Source organism: Hibiscus syriacus, unplaced genomic scaffold, assembly GCF_006381635.1.
Source record: "Hibiscus syriacus cultivar Baekdansim isolate YM2019G1 unplaced genomic scaffold, ASM638163v2 tig00109987_pilon, whole genome shotgun sequence".
NCBI lineage: Eukaryota > Viridiplantae > Streptophyta > Magnoliopsida > Malvales > Malvaceae > Hibiscus > Hibiscus syriacus.
In genome coordinates this window covers 153,616-169,636 of record NW_024062550.1, presented here as the reverse complement: position 1 = coordinate 169,636, position 16,021 = coordinate 153,616, and the positions used below count along the sequence as shown (strand labels likewise).

The following is a 16,021-nucleotide window of genomic DNA, read 5'->3' as shown; positions in this document are numbered from 1 at the left end:
TTTGCTTGGTTAATAGGTTTTCGGTATTATAGCTTTTGCTTTTCCCAAGAAACTCTGACCTTTTGGCTCCCTTCCTTCTCTGTCTCCCTACAGATATTATTATTATTACTTGATTTGATTTTCTTCCTTTAAGATTTGACATTTTGGTTCATGTACGCATGTTTGAATTACCAGAGTGAGTGGAAAAAAAAAAGCAATGGGAAAACTCAGTTTTGGTAAGATGCTAGATTGTTTATATCTGTCTTCAATCTCAGGCTCATCATGTTCTTGTTTCTGCATGAACACTTTAGATGATGAGTTTGAGAAGAAGCCACTGATAACATCTGAAAAGCCCCAGTTGCTGAGATTGAAAGATGTTTTTTCTGGCAATCAGACCTTGGCCTTTCAACTTAAGCCTAAGGTAAGGTTTTCCCTTCTTTTTTTATGCCTGTAATGTGTTCTGTATATGCTCACTTATAGAAACATATACTTAATGAAAACACCCCATTTGTTTTGGTCTTTGCAGATGGTGGAACTAAGGGTTTCCATGCATTGCCATGGCTGTGCAAGGAAAGTAGAGAAACACATTTCCAAACTTGACGGTAAGATATTTCATTCAAAACCATCTTAGCCTTTCATTTTTCATTTCCCTGATAAAGGATCAAAAGGGCTTTATCACCATTTCTCTCTCCTTGGTGGAGAGAAGAGGTTGAACCTAACTCTTTGCTGTCAGTCACTGCCACCACCAACTTACCTTTATCTAGTTGAACATCCACCATACATTTTTAAATTGGGTTTATGTTAGATGTTTAACAATGTCAGACTTCAGTAAGCCTAAAAAGACCAGAAGGTAATAGCAATATAATGACCAAAATGCATCACTCATCCAAACATATTATAATGCAACGTGATTGTGTTGCACTATAGCTTGTCTGTTTTTATGACAATAATGTAATTCCTAGCTGTCCCATGAAAAAACAGGAGTGACCTCGTACAAGGTAGACCTGGAAAGCAAAAGGGTAGTTGTTATTGGTGATATACTCCCTTCTGAAGTGCTCGAGAGCGTCTCAAAGGTTAAAAGTACAGAGCTTTGGACCTCCTGAAGAACACAAAAAAAAAAAAAAATTCGTAGCATTGTACGTATCATTTTATAACATATTTTAAACATATCATCATATTTTATGTTTTTAGACATGGGAAAGCTCTTGTTGGTCAGGTTTTATGTTGCTAACTGTGTTTTGTTAGCAGTAAAAAACAATGATGCATTGAACATCATGGTCTTGCGGAAGTGGTGATCGATATATATACCTCTAAGATACCGTGTGATTTTAATGTGATTTTGTCCGACATGACATGTGGTTTTTAAGAGTTTGATCGTTTAGTGCAAGAACTGACCAGGACCCATTGGAGGGCAAGATTCAATCAATCATAAACTTAAATTATTGTATGCATAAGATAAGATGTGGCTTGGATTATAAGTAACTTGCCCATCTAGTCATGGAAACGAAATGGAAATCTTGAGGTTATGCTTTTTCACATCTCAGATGCTTCCTTCACCTTTTTTGTCATAATGTTTTAAACATTCGAGTTTTCATTTCACTGATTGTTGATGGGTTAATATGTATTTTGATACTTGAAATTGGCTTCAAGGTTCAATTTGGCACTTAAGTTTTTTTATATCTAATTAGGTACTTTAACTTGGCTTAAAGGTTCAATTTGGTACCTAAACTTTTTGTTTGTCTACTTTTGTACTTGAACGTGGCCTTTTGGTTTAAATTTGTAACATGAATTTTACTTAGGGTCTGATTGATAGATTGTAATTGATTTTCTGAAAAATAATTTACAGATTAGCTTAAAACTGTTTTACTTAAAATGAATTACAAATTACATTTTATGAAAAATAGTTTTAAAAAAATATTTTACGGTGTTTTGATGATTTTGTGTAAACCATTTTCACTAATTGGTTTATACACTATAATTAATTTTATAGAAAATGATTTACACAAAGTGAATAAGTTTTGGTTCGGTTAATATTTAAAAAAATTGATTCGATTAACTATTAAAGAAAAAAAGTTAAGTTAATTTGGTTGGTAATTCAATTCAATATGTGACTGAATTAATCACTTTAACACTCTTAATTTTAGTTATTAGTATTTTATTAATATAATACTAAATTATTAAACTTTTATATTAATATAACATATATGAGTACATATTAATATAATATTAAAATATAATATTATTAAAACTATATTATAATAATATTAAATATTTTAATAATTAATATTTTATTAAAATGATACTAAAATATTAAATAAATAAAACAATATATTTTTGAGTGCTACTTTGAAGTGAAAAGTTAGGAAAATGTTTTACGAAAAATCATATGGTAAAACATTTTACATAAAATACAAAGGAACTAGGAAAATGAATTAAATTAGACAAATCAATTACAACTATCAAACATTGGAAAATGTTTTCCGTAAAACAAATTACAACTATCAAACATCGGAAAGCATTTTCCGGAAAATGTTTTCTAGCTATCAAACACACCCTTAATTTAAATTGGTTAAATCGTAAGTATCAATTTGAATAAAAAATAAAGTTTAGGTACCAATTTAAATAAAAAATTCAATTTCAAGTACGTGATTTGATAAAAAAATGTAGGTGCTGAATTGAATTTCGAAGCCGAGTTCATGTACCTACTTGAATGGGAAAAAAAAGCTAAAGTGCCAAACTAAACATTGAAACCAAGTTCAAGTATCAATATATATTTACCCATTGTTCTATATAAGACGGAAATGAGATATAGAAATGGCATAACAATAAATTTGACCCTCACGTTTTACACTATTTTTCAATTTGGTCGTTATTTGTTTTGAACTAAATTTGATCCTCAACCTTTCAAAGTGTCTAATTTAACCCTAAACCTTTTAAAAATAGTGGAATTGCTAATTTATTCATGTATACTTCATGTAATTTTTAATTAATTATTTTTTTAAATGATACATATAATTTTTACTTTATAATATTATTTTACTAGTAAATTATTTATTAACTTAAAATATATGATTAAAATAAAAATAAGTGCTCAAAATATGCATCGAAAAACACTTTAATGCTTAAAGAATTTTTCGTTAAAAATAAGTGTCTAATGTTTTCTCAGTTTTATTTTTAGGTGTCTACCATTATGTTTTTAAAAAAAATTTAATAATAAAAATATTATTTTAGAAAAATAAAAGGGAAAAATAAAAAAAACTTAAATTACTTATAAAACCCCCCAATTTTCACTAAAAAAACCTAAAGAATTAAAATTTCTCATTTCAACTAATTATCAATTGTCGTCGACTATCTCTGGCCATCATCGTCATCCTTGAATGATTGAGTTTTGATCGGAATTGCACGGTAGTTCAAATGGTGATGGCGGTGTGACTTATGGACGTCGAAATCGACAAAGAACAACGATGGTGGCTTAAAATCCAACAAACCTTTGAATGTTTCTCTACGAAAAATGATGGTAGATTATGACAAAAGACCAATGTGGGTTTGATTGGGGTTGACGTCGGTGCTGATGACGACGACAATGATGGTCACAACTAACTAACAATGACTACGGAAAGGGAAATGGAGAGGGAAGGCAAGAGATGTTGTTTGGTTTTTAAAAAAAAAAATATTTTTAAATTTTTTTAAATAAATTCTTAAAATTACCAGAAAGTGACACATATTACTTAACAGAGATTTTTAATGGAGAATTTTTAATAGCGGTTAATATTCAGTCACCTAAAAAATGTAATTTTAGAAATATTAGACACATATTTTTAATAAAAAATTATTTAGACACTATATCATTTTTCGAAATTTGGCAACTTATTTTTGCGTTAAGCCTAAAATATAAGTTAAACAATACCATATCACGTAGATGATGCATACAAGAATTTGTGTGGGTTCGAAAGCAGTACGTAATTGAATTGAATACTATAATACAGCCTGGAAATTATAGGCCTATTAGACCCAAATATCATGGAACTGTATTAGGCGATCTTCAAGGTGAACGGAACGGGAAATAAGATTCTTCCAAATTATCTGGCTCTTACTCGGTTGTTGAACTCACCAATCACTGAAGCAAAGTCAAAAAACCAGGGAAAGCATGAAATGCTTTTCGGTCTCTAAACTCGCCCCGAAACATTGGTGGTTGCCGCTATCCGTGTTCCCAAACTACCCCGAAACATTGGTGGTTGCCGCTATTGCTCGATTTTCAAGTCTCGCTCCTCGTTCACCCGGCCTCTCTATTTGCAGCGACGCCTCGAGGTCGTCGATCGGAAGCGTTTCTTTTTCTAGTCGTCAGCGGAACTTGTCCACCATGGCTGGCGCTGAAGAGTTTGTTAAAGGATATGTTCATCCAAACGGCGTCGCGGTCATTACTCTTGATCGTCCCAAAGCTCTCAACGCTATGAATTTAGGTGCTTTTTGTAATTTAAATTGTCTCTTCTTTATTATTTAAGCTTAATTCATTCATATACGAGCTAAAAGATTAACTTTGATCGGAGGAAAGCCAATTCGAAGTGAATGATATGTTCTAGCTCGATTTTCAATTACAAATATTTGCTTTGATATATAAAGGATAAAGTTTGATGTAGGGATAAAGCTTTCAAAAAATATTTAAGACCGAGTAAGAAAGCAACACAATATTCAATAATTTGCTGGCACTTATACCGAAGAGGAGTATACTTAAAAAGTATGAAATGATTCTGCAAGAGGTTAAAAAAAGAATCTTTTTTGTTTACTAATATTTAGATATTATTGAGAATTAACGGCAAAATTTGCTAGATTAAGTGCGTCATGCATTTTCTTTGGTTTCGATATGAACTACTAGTTCACAGATTAGTTTGTATATTATGATTATTGCAGATATGGATATCAAACACAAGCAAATTCTTGATGAATGGGAATCGGATCCAAAGGTCAAATGTGTTCTGATCGAGGGCAGCACACCACGTGCCTTCTGTGCAGGTACTTTGAAGAGAAAAATCAAGGATTCCTCTTTGGCCGGGCAAAAATACATGTACAATAGCATTTCTAGAAGCTGTTTGTAATGGCGAATGGCATTGATATCCTTGTAGGCTATTTTTCATGTTGCTAATGTTCGGGTAGTTTTTCGAGCTAAATAGCTAATCATTGATGGTTAATGCAGGAATGGATATTAAAGGTGTTGCTGCTGAAATCCAAAAGGATAGAAACACCCCTTGTGCCAAAGGTTTCATTTCCCTTAATTGTGTAAATGCATGCATTGTGCAACAAATGTTTCTTGTTAGCTTGCAGTTAAATATTTTTCCAGTTCTTGTTAAATTGCCTTTTGCAAGCTAAAGTTGTTTGCCATATTCTTCTTCCTATTTTTCCTTTTTCCTTAGGGCGGGATGAGGTTATCCTTTTTCTTCTAGTTTATCTTTAACTTTTGGGTTCAATGTACTGTTCTTCTCTCATTGATAGCTTAGATTTAGCTTATGTGCCTGTGGTGATGTGAAGCAGGTTACAGAGAAAAACAAACTCTCAGATATGATTGAGGTTAACTACATACCATTATATCACAAATATCTCCAATTTGCTAAAATTTGGTCAGCAAAAAATGTCTATCACCTTTTCCAACTCAAAATACAAGTTTTACCGTGGCTATGATTTTGCCTAACAGTGTCTGCAAAGTATAGGAACGCTTCACGAGAGTTTGAAACTTAAGTAATTCTATGCAACTTGGACATCTCAAGCATCCATGAGTCTGGGTTTATGAAGCTCTATGTAAATCCAGGTGGATAATTCGGGGGGGGGGGATAGTTCGGATTGAATAATTTCAAGTGATATGAATCTCAAGTGTCCTTTGACTGTAAATGTAATACAACTTGAATAACATAATTTGTCCTCAATTTGCAGCCGGTTGAAATTAGCTTTTGCTCACATCCATAGGAGCGTAATTTAAAATTCAACTGTTGGCACTTTTGCTTGCAGTTTTAACTCTTTGAAGTGTTTAATGTTGTAAACATATTGAGGTTGTAAATGATCTGTTGTTACATGTCCAAGATGTAGCCCGCTAACATGATAGGATGGAAGCATGTTAACTCTGCTCAATTGAGTGCTCTGTACCAGCAATGAATATAGCATATAGTTTGCTTGATTTCCTCATATGTGCATTATGTGCTTGTAGGATTAGATATCATTTCTAACTGTCGACTTGTCTGTTATACTTGTTGTTTCTCATCGCTGTAATGTTGTTCCATCACTTTTGTGTTTTTCATATTACCCTTTTATCTGAAGTAAATTACCTAATTATGCTGTATTGTTTTTCCAGGTTTTTACAGCAGAGTATTCTCTAGTATGCAAAATTTCTGAGTACAAGAAGCCTTATATATCATTCATGGATGGCATAACAATGGGCTTTGGAGTTGGCCTATCTGGTCATGGTCGCTACAGAGTGGTAACTGAGGTACAATCTGATCTTTCTTCTGGCCAGAAATATTTGATCTTGCATTTTAAATTATCATAGCTTTACTAATTTTCTCTCTAATGTTTTCTTCTTGCACAAATCTGTGGGTCAGAGGACTGTTCTAGCCATGCCAGAAAATGCAATTGGGTTGTTTCCCGATGTTGGGTTTTCATATATAGCAGCAAAAACTCCTGGAGGGGGTTCCGTTGGTATGGTTCTTTTACTCTAAAACTAAGCTCTAGGAGCTGCACCAAAAGCAGTTTGTAATAGAATGCTATAGATTAAACCAGTAGTACTGGGTTTGACGTGGGAGGGTCGTGCTTATTTTGAACCTTGTCTTTTTAAAACTTTTTGGAGATGCTGAATGCTTAAAGTTGAACTTATGTTGTTATAAACTTGCACAAATACCGTTCACTTCTCTTGCTCTTTTCAGCTCGCTCAATGTTGGACCCCTCTACTGTTTCCATTTACAATTATGGAGTTCTGCAGGTACATATCTTGGAATGACCGGGAGAAGGATATCAACACCTTCAGATGCACTATATGTAGGTCTTGGAACACACTATGTGCCATCTGGGAATCTGGGTTCACTGAAGGAAGCGCTTCTATCCAGTACCTTGTATATCTCTGATCTTGTTTAAATTTGATGGTTTTCTGTTTTAGTGGAAATGAAATATATTTCGGATCTTACGGAAACTTACAAATGTTTCTAAATGAGGAACTTTTTTGATTTTACATTCCAAACCAAATCAGCTTCATGTTTAAGTGTTAAATCTTGAGGACCAATGTTGTTTGATGTCTCCATGTTGGGCTGGAATCTGTAAAATATGAACTTTAACACTTGTTCTTGGTTTTATTGTAATTTCATCTTGTATTTTGCAGTAGGATTGTGAATTATATGTTCGAAAAACTGGAGATGCAGTGGTTTTATTAGCAACATAAGTATTTTTGGGTTCCTTCCCTCAAAATCATAAATGATTTATTTATTTTCACACAGTTCGGAGGATCCAGACAAGGATCTTACAACATTGTTGGCAAAGTACAGCAGTAATCCTGAGTCCGAAGCTGACTTGAAGCTGCTTTTGCCTCAGATAAGTTCATGCTTCAGTGCAGGCAAATCGGTTAGTGAGACAATCGAAGAGCTTAAGAAACATCGGCAAAGCACAGAAGCATCGGGTAAGCTTACCTAAATTTGATTAATCCAAGCAGTAAATTGAACTGCAAATGCATCATTATTGTGCTCTTGTGGATGTTGAGTACGACACGGAAAACGGCAATATTGATATGTTTAACGGTGTCTTTCTGCAGTGGCAGAGTGGGCTAATGATGCTCTACAGGGTCTCGGAAAGGGTGCTCCCTTTTCTCTTTGCTTAACCAAAAGTTATTTCTCTAAAGTTGCATCTGGATATGGTAAACATGGCAATGAATTTACAGCGGTGAGTCTGGAGATGTATAATTCAACTGCCTTTTGCTCCATCTCTCAATTCCCAAGTAAATTTCTTGTGCAGTAGCCATACTTTCTAGTAACACCTCATATGTGTTGGATTGATCATTTCCAGCTAAAAGGTGTTATGAAAACCGAATATCGCATTGCCTTACGGTCTTCTTTGCGGGATGATTTCGTGGAAGGCGTCCGTGCAGTCTTGGTTGACAAAGATCAGGTTGGCTCTTCCTGCCTCTGCTCTATTTTCTCCCCAAGATAAATCTGTCGCTTTCCAGGGTTATACTTAAGAAAGCATGCTAACATCTGTTAATATTCCCCTCTTTATTCTTCCACTAAATCTTGATAATTGCCAGATATATCGACTTTGTTTATTTAGAATGTGCATGTTCATGCATTTGTGGTGTGTATTGTGTGTGGTTGTGCATGCTCTAATACGCTCCTTGCCGCTGTACGCATCCTCGTTTATCCATAATTCCGACTCCTCTTCATGTCTTTGCAGAATCCAAAGTGGAACCCCCCAAGTTTGAAGGAAGTTGACCCGAAGGAAGTGGAGGCAGTTTTTGAAGCATTAGGTGCAGGAGCCGAAGAGTTGCAAGTGTAAGGTTAACATATCAACTTGTGCTTTGAAAATAACTAAAAGGTTATTGAGAATCCTAAGTGTGTTGGGTTTTAGCATCAAGTAGTGGTAATATGGGTTGGATGGACACTTAATAAGACCCTGATCGTAAACCACAACCAATGATTCGTTATCTCTAGGCGGCCAGGCCAATTCAGTGTTGAAAAGCGGAAAAAATAAATGAGTAATAAAAATTCAAATTTATATTCACTGGCCTATTTAGCTAAGGACATGTTGGATATAGACACAATTGCAACGTGTTTAGACTGTATCTGTAATTATACCTTTAATTTTATAATTAATATCATTTTACATATAATCACACTTTCTCAATGAAAAGTTATAAAATTCATTTCACGTGCAATTTTTAAGGGGAAATGATCACGTGCGTCGTCTTAACATACGGCTAAAAAAAGCATTATCATTTATCAATATCCTCGAGTTAAGCACTAAAACTCTTTGTTGGTGACAAGAGTTCTGCATATGACATATTACTACTACCTAGAAATCTTACTGAGCTGTTAATTTATCAGCTTACGGTACGAATTAGAATCATTGGACTCACCTTCACAAAAGTTTAAATTGAGTAAAAGGGGTTGATATCAACAGATTGTATTTCAAGTATGACTGATATCCTTTGTATGTACAACCTTTTGCATTTAGATTTCTTCTTTCCTTTTCCCTCTTCTCATTTTTCTCCAACATTGCTGATCTGATTCAATAGCAGAAGGTAACTGGGAAAGGAATGTACTCGGAAGAGCGATTACGTACTTGGGTAATACCATTAACAAAAACGAAGAACCCTTATTTCTTCAACAAAACCGTGCATTTGCAAAGCGGACAGAGCGCTTTCATCTTGAGCCATTTATCTACACAGCTTTTATGGAAGACATGAGAGCAAGGGAGCTCCTTCAGCACATCATTGTCCGTGTAATTTGTCAAACAAATGCAGCAAACCTGCATATTGACGATACAGATTTAGCGGACCGACAGTTTCCGGTTGATAACAAAAAAGTGTAAAGCATGTAATTATAAAGCTTCCTCGAGCATTAAGTAGAAGTAATTATTCTTATGAGCAAGGCATTGCATTCCGGAACCTACAGCATCATCCCACGGAATAGCACAGTCCTTCTCGGCTCCTGCTGCTACAGCCCCTCCTTTAACTTCAGAATTAATTTTCTTTATGCTGCCACTACCATCTTTCTGCAACTTGAAAGTGTACGTTGGCAGAGAATCAATGCATTCTGAAGGGGCTCCTCTAATTAGACCAAGGTCCCCACAGCAGAAGGCCAAAACCGCAACCAGGATGAAGGGAATAATAAAATTGAGATAGCTGAAGACGAGAAACATTATGCATAACCTGCAATGGAGCCAAAGAAACCGGTTGATTTCCAGATAAGAGAAAAGCCAACGGGTAGTATAATACTTATACAGGCAGTGTTGACACCTGTGCAAATTTGAAGCCCCTGAAGAAGAGTAACCTCCAAATAGCCAAAAATTTCCAATAACAAACCACACAAAAAAGTAAGCTTTTAGAACCCATTTGAAGTGCTCCAATAACCTGCTAAGCCTGCCAAGTTACCATGCAAAAAATGCATCGGCAATTGCATATAACTGATTTAAGTTATGCATAAAACACTCAGAACGCAAATGTTACGACAAAACCAAAAGGTGCTCATAAAAATCCAAATATAATAAATACTGTCTGAGGCTTAAATTTACACCAGAATAATGTGTTCAACTCTTTCTTAAACATGAGCACAGCAAAAAGTGGATTTTCTTTAATCTCTATCCTATTTCAGTAACATAGCAGTAACTGTGAAAATCATCCGAAGAAAATACAACACTGTACAGAAAAGAGCACCCCTCATTGAAAATACACAATGTAAAACATAAAACATGTTCACACGGATCAAAAGCAATTTTCTTCTGATATTAGACATTCATAAACAGAATATACTCAGAACCGCACTTTGCAATATGAAAACCTGACTGGTTCCAAGAACAAGAACCAAACTTCAAGTTAAAGTCTAATGATCAAGAACTGAGACATGTAAAGGAGATCATGCAACATGATTCAGAAACCTCAAGTTCAAGAACAGGAGTCCACGGTAAAAGAAGAAAGTTAAACAATCTCGAGGCTTGGTAACTTCTATAGGAGGCAACGGCAAAATTTCCAAAACTCTCAATTTCCGTTCTTCTAACCTAGCTAGCATCCAGCATGTATGGAGAGGGAATGGAATACACAACAGGCAAAGTAGATGAAGATCTATAATTCATGCAAATGATTCCACACCAAGAAGAATATTACACTGAGAAACCATCTTAAAGTACAAACTGCCAAATTATGAACATTAGGCATTAAGATTAACATTGAAAACTGTCGGAAAAAAGGTGAGCGCTTACGTAGGATACGGGAGAAAACAATGCTGGAAGAGGATGGGAATACTAGCAGCACACCCGGCGGCGTAACCCACAATCCAAGTGGGCAATGGAGCTTGCGGCTTCTCATTCCTGGAAACTGCAAGAACAGCTACTGATGCAACAATCTGACTTATATTGAAAACTAGCCTGATATAAATCCAAAAGCAAAAAGATGAGATAAAACTCCCATGACTTGATCCACCAGTAGGAGGTTGCTGAATCACAGGTTCTTGAGAATTTCTTGATTCAACATTATTCCCAAGTTGGCCATCATTTGGTATATCAAGAACATGATCATTTCTCTCATGGAGGTTCTCAGGCGTCTGGTCCATTTGATTATTTTTTAGTCGATTGCTTTTTCAATTACGGCAGGAGAAGCAGGCATAGAACTTCCCAGGCATAAGGTGAAAGCCTTTAGGTTAGTTACATCATATCAGCTGTCAATATCTTTAGCAAACCAACAAAATTCTGTCCTCGGTTTAGCCTCCAATATCTGTTGCATATATACAATTCATAAGCACACAAAACAACCAATGCTCCAAAACAAGGAATTTTTTTTCATAGAAAATACATAATAATTTAAAAAAGAAATATAAATTATACATCTTTTTCTTCCTTCCCTCGAATTTATCAGCAATTCATCCTTAGATTGGAAAAACTGCCAGAAATAAAAAACAAGATAATCTTCAATTCTAGTTACAAAAATCAAATGAATGCAAAAAAAAAGGTTATCTTTCATTTGTTTTCCCAGCAACCAAACATGTTTCCAATTTCTCAGGACTGAAGAAAAACAAAAACTCTTAAACTGAAGATGGTGATCACAAGTTCAAGACTTGTTGGCTTGTTGCATATTTTCTTTTCATTTTCCCAGTTTTGTCAGCATCCAAACATGAGGCAACAGCTTACATGGAAGTAAAAATTTTAAGTTTAAACCGAGGAGGAATTAAGGAGTTACTCAGCACCAGAATTAAGGAAAATAATAGTAAATTTACTTGTATAAAATTTAACCCAAACTAAAAGGGCTTACAGTATCTAAATTGGGTTTTTTGCCACTTGACCCTCCGCTGTTTAAAAATTGACTCTCCCTTGTTCTCATATGTAATGGTGTAAGGGAGATGTTGACGAAAACAGGTAAAGAAAACGAAAGAACACGAGAATTTTACGAGGTTCGGCAATGTGCTTACGTCCTCGGTGCCTAGGCGACGCTAGAATTTTATTCAATAATATTTTAGGTCTAGGTTATATCTCTATTTATAATAGAAAACCCTGGTACATAATTACAAAATCAACCCTGTACCGTACCGCGGGGGCTACGCCCCCGCACCCCCAACCCACATAATTTGTAACTCCACAACGAGACTTTCTTTGTAAGGACAGTTGATGTTCGCTCACTCCGTTCCATCTCCTGTCTTCTTTACTGGTATATTTATGAGCCATACCTAACAAATCTCCACCTTGCCGAATATCCTGCCCCTTGGAAACTTCAATGTGGGTTGGGTTACCTTGCTTCTTTAACAACTCGAAACATTCAACAAGTCCAAGCAATGCTTGAACTTGTCTGTCGTAACTGGCTTGGTGAACATATCAGCGGCATTCTCATCAGTATGTACCTTCTGAAACAAAACCTCTCCAGATGCAACCAACTCTCTGATCTTGTGGAACCTTACATCAATATGTTTAGTTCTAGCACGATACACCTGATTCTTAGCCAAGTGAATAGCACTTTGATTATCACAAAGCAACTGAACTCCACCTTGTTGAACACCCAACTCCTTCACTAAACCAGTAAGCCATAAAGCTTCTTTTGCAGCTTCAGCCGCTGCCATGTATTCAGCTTCAGTTGTAGATAGTGCCACGACAGATTGAACAGTAGACTTCCAGCAAATAGTCCCTCCACCAAGAGTAAACACATACCCTGTCGTAGATCTTCTATTATCCAAGTCACCTGCATAATCTGAATCCACATATCCTACAACCAAAGGATTATCCCGTTGACTCCCAAAAACAATTCCATGTCCCACAGTACCCTTTAAGTACCGAAAGATCCACTTGACTGCATCCCAATGTTGCTCACCAGGTTTAGACATGTACTTACAAACTTGACTAACAGCATGAGCTAAATCAGGACGAGTACATACCATCGCATACATCAAGCAGCCAACAACATTAGAATACGGAACCTTTGCTATATTTTCAGCTTCCTTATCTGTCTTAGGGCACTGTTTTGATGAGAGCTTAAAGTGATTCGCCAATGGAGTGCTAACTGGTTTCGCGCTGCTCATCGCAAACCTTTCTAGCATTTTCTCAACATAACCCCGTTGAGATATCCACAGTTTCCTTGAGTCTCTGTCCCTGCAAATTTCCATTCCAAGAATTTTCTTTGCAGCACCTAAATCTTTCATATCAAATTCCTGACTCAATAAAGTTTTCAAACCGATAACATCATTCATGTTCTTCGCAGCAATCAACATATCATCAACATACAGTAATAGAAAAATAAAAGAACCATCATCAAGGCTCTTAACATAGACACAACAATCATACTCACATCGGTTGTAGCCAATCTTGATCATATAGGAGTCAAACCGTTTATACCACTGTCTCAGAGACTGTTTTAACCCGTACAAAGATTTCTTCAATCTGTAAACTAAATGCTCGTTTCCAGGTTGAGTGAAGCCTTCAGGTTGCCGCATGTAGATCTGCTCCTCTAAATCACCATGCAAAAAAGCAGTTTTAACATCCATCTGCTCTAAATGCAAATCCCAACTAGCCACCAATGCAAGTACTGCTCGGATTGAAGTGTGCCTGACCACAGGAGAAAAGATTTCATCATAATCAACTCCTTTCTGCTGTGAAAAACCCTTTGCTACCAAACAAGCCTTGAACTTCTCCCCCTCTTTTTCTGTTACTGCTGGTTTCTTCTTATACACCCATTTGCAACCAATCGGCTTCTTACCCTCAGGAAGGGGAACTAACTCCCATGTGCGATTGTGATTCAAAGACTCCATCTCCTCAACCATGGCTGCCATCCACTTGTCGTTTTCCTGACTAGTAACGACATCATGAAAAGTAACTGGATCATCACTGCTAACAGTAAGTGCAAAAGATACCAAGTCTTCAAAACCCAATCTGTTCGGAGGCTTTATATTCGTCCGTCTCACCCTGTCTCTGGCGAGACTATAATCCTGCAAATCATTCGTAGTGGAACCACCAGAAGTCGGTTGAGAAGTTTCTGGTTTCTCAACTGGAAACTGCTCGAAATCTACCACTGTCGTGTCTTGCTTCTGCTGCAACATAGACTGTTCATCAAAAACGACATCTCTACTAATCACAACTTTCTTCGCAACTGGATCCCAGAACTTGAATCCTTTGACACCTTTCTTGTAACCCAGAAAAATACACTCCTTCGATTTTGCATCAAGTTTGGATCTCTCATCAGCAGGTACATGCACATAAGCAGGACAACCAAAAATCCGTAAGTTATCAAAACTAACATCATGACCAGTCCATACCTCTTCTGCAACTTTCCCAGCCAGCGATGCCCTTGGCGATCTGTTGATAAGGTAACACGCCATGTTAACAGCCTCAGCCCAGAAGCGTTTGGGAAGCCCCGCATTCAACCGCAAACATCTGGCTCTTTCATTCAACGACCTGTTCATTCGTTCCGCAACACCATTCTGTTGTGGTGTCTTGCGCACTGTAAAATGCCTCTTAATCCCATGCTCCTTACAGAATTGTAGGAACTGTGAATCTGTGTACTCCGTACCATTGTCAGACCGCAAACACTTGATTTTTCGTCCTGTTTGGTTTTCTACCTCAGCTTTCCACAGCTTGAACTTCTCAAAAACTTCATATTTATGTTTCAAAAAATACACCCAAACTTTCCGTGAAAAATCATCAATAAAAGTAACATAGTACCTAGATCCACCCAAAGACGATGTCGTGGAAGGCCCCCATACATCAGAATGCACATAATCAAGAATCCCTTTAGTTGTGTGCTTCGCAGTCTTGACACGGACTTTAGTCTGTTTACCAAGAACACAATACTTGCAAAAATCGAGCTTACAGCTTTTGACACCATGCAACAAGTTTCTCTTGTGTAATTCTGCCATACCACGTTCACTAAGATGAGCAAGGCGCATATGCCACAATTTTGTCGTATCATCACAGGACTCAACAGAGTGAACTCCACCTGCAACGGTACTCCCTAACAATCTGTAGATATTCCCTGCAGTCATCTTGCCTTCATCACAGTCAATGCTCCTTTAACAATCCGAATGGTTTCCCTATCCTCGTCAGCCTTAGGGATAAAACCATTCTTGTGCAAAGTGCCCAAGGAAATCAAATTCTTCTTCAAGTCTGGGATATGTCGAACACCACTCAACGTCCGAACGGAGCCATCGTGCATCTTAATTCTGACATCACCAATACCAACAATATTGCAACATCGATCATCACCCAAATAAACCGAACCAGAATTAATCGGCCTGTATGTCGAAAACCATTCCCTATTTGGCGTGATGTGATAAGAACATCCAGAATCAAGAATCCAAGCATCCGTCAATTGTGTCGTTGAAATAGAAAGCATATCACCCTCACTGCAATCAGAAGTATCATCCTCGACCACGTTCACAGACTTGGATGAGCCATCACGCTTCTCATCAGTCTGTTTTTCAACTTCGGACAGTCTCGCTTCATATGTCCCGCCTCCTTGCACTTGTAACAGTGAATCGTCTTCTTATCCCTGGATTTGGATCTGGAATTCCGCTTCCCGGACCCTACATTCTCTGGCTTCCGTCCACGATCTCGATTACCCTTGACATATAAGCTATCGGCTTGAGAGCTTTCCCCTGCATTCTGCTTCCGCTGGTTGTGAGCCAACAAGGCTGCAGTAATCTCCTCAACGTTGATAGTCTCTTTCCCATATGTAAGAGTAGTCACCATGTGTTCGTAAGAGGAAGGCAACGAACACAACAGAATCATCGCTCTGTCTTCATCCTCAATTTTCACATCAAGCCGAGCCAGATCAGAAACGATTTGATTGAAGACATTCACGTGTTGCGCCAAATCGTGATCGTCCTGCATC

General features: G+C 36.8%; 2 protein-coding genes and 1 pseudogene across 2 annotated transcripts; 2 read left to right on the top strand and 1 right to left on the bottom strand.

The window, feature by feature from the left end:
• Window positions 1-26: 26 nt before the first annotated feature.
• On the top strand, window positions 27-1,086 carry LOC120211825 (heavy metal-associated isoprenylated plant protein 45-like). The gene is made up of 3 exons (XM_039210288.1): window positions 27-400; window positions 506-581; window positions 961-1,086. The coding sequence occupies exons 1-3, from the start codon at window positions 197-199 to the stop codon at window positions 1,080-1,082; spliced, it is 402 nt and encodes a 133-aa protein (XP_039066219.1). The 5' UTR covers window positions 27-196; the 3' UTR covers window positions 1,083-1,086.
• A 2,928-nt stretch (window positions 1,087-4,014) lies between these two features.
• Window positions 4,015-8,720, top strand: LOC120211820 (annotated as a pseudogene).
• Window positions 8,721-9,094: 374 nt separating this feature from the next.
• On the bottom strand, window positions 9,095-11,315 carry LOC120211824 (E3 ubiquitin-protein ligase At4g11680-like). Its single transcript, XM_039210287.1, has 4 exons — window positions 10,918-11,315; window positions 9,959-10,081; window positions 9,613-9,871; window positions 9,095-9,468 (listed from the first exon to the last, which is right to left on the bottom strand). The coding sequence occupies exons 1-4, from the start codon at window positions 11,265-11,267 to the stop codon at window positions 9,316-9,318; spliced, it is 885 nt and encodes a 294-aa protein (XP_039066218.1). The 5' UTR covers window positions 11,268-11,315; the 3' UTR covers window positions 9,095-9,315.
• Between the last annotated feature and the right edge of the window lie 4,706 nt (window positions 11,316-16,021).

What these genes read in the sequence shown, in the direction of transcription:
- LOC120211825 (XM_039210288.1), top strand. Translation starts at nt 197, where the DNA reads ATGGGAAAACTCAGTTTTGGTAAGATGCTAGATTGTTTATATCTGTCT. An exon ending in CCTTTCAACTTAAGCCTAAG is followed by an intron (nt 401 to 505) that starts GTAAGGTTTTCC and finishes TGGTCTTTGCAG; the next exon opens with ATGGTGGAACTAAGGGTTTC. An exon ending in ACACATTTCCAAACTTGACG is followed by an intron (nt 582 to 960) that starts GTAAGATATTTC and finishes ATGAAAAAACAG; the next exon opens with GAGTGACCTCGTACAAGGTA.
- LOC120211824 (XM_039210287.1), bottom strand. Translation starts at nt 11,267, where the DNA reads ATGGACCAGACGCCTGAGAACCTCCATGAGAGAAATGATCATGTTCTT. An exon ending in GGGGCTTCAAATTTGCACAG is followed by an intron (nt 9,872 to 9,958) that starts GTGTCAACACTG and finishes GCTCCATTGCAG; the next exon opens with GTTATGCATAATGTTTCTCG. An exon ending in CTATTCCGTGGGATGATGCT is followed by an intron (nt 9,469 to 9,612) that starts GTAGGTTCCGGA and finishes GTCAATATGCAG; the next exon opens with GTTTGCTGCATTTGTTTGAC.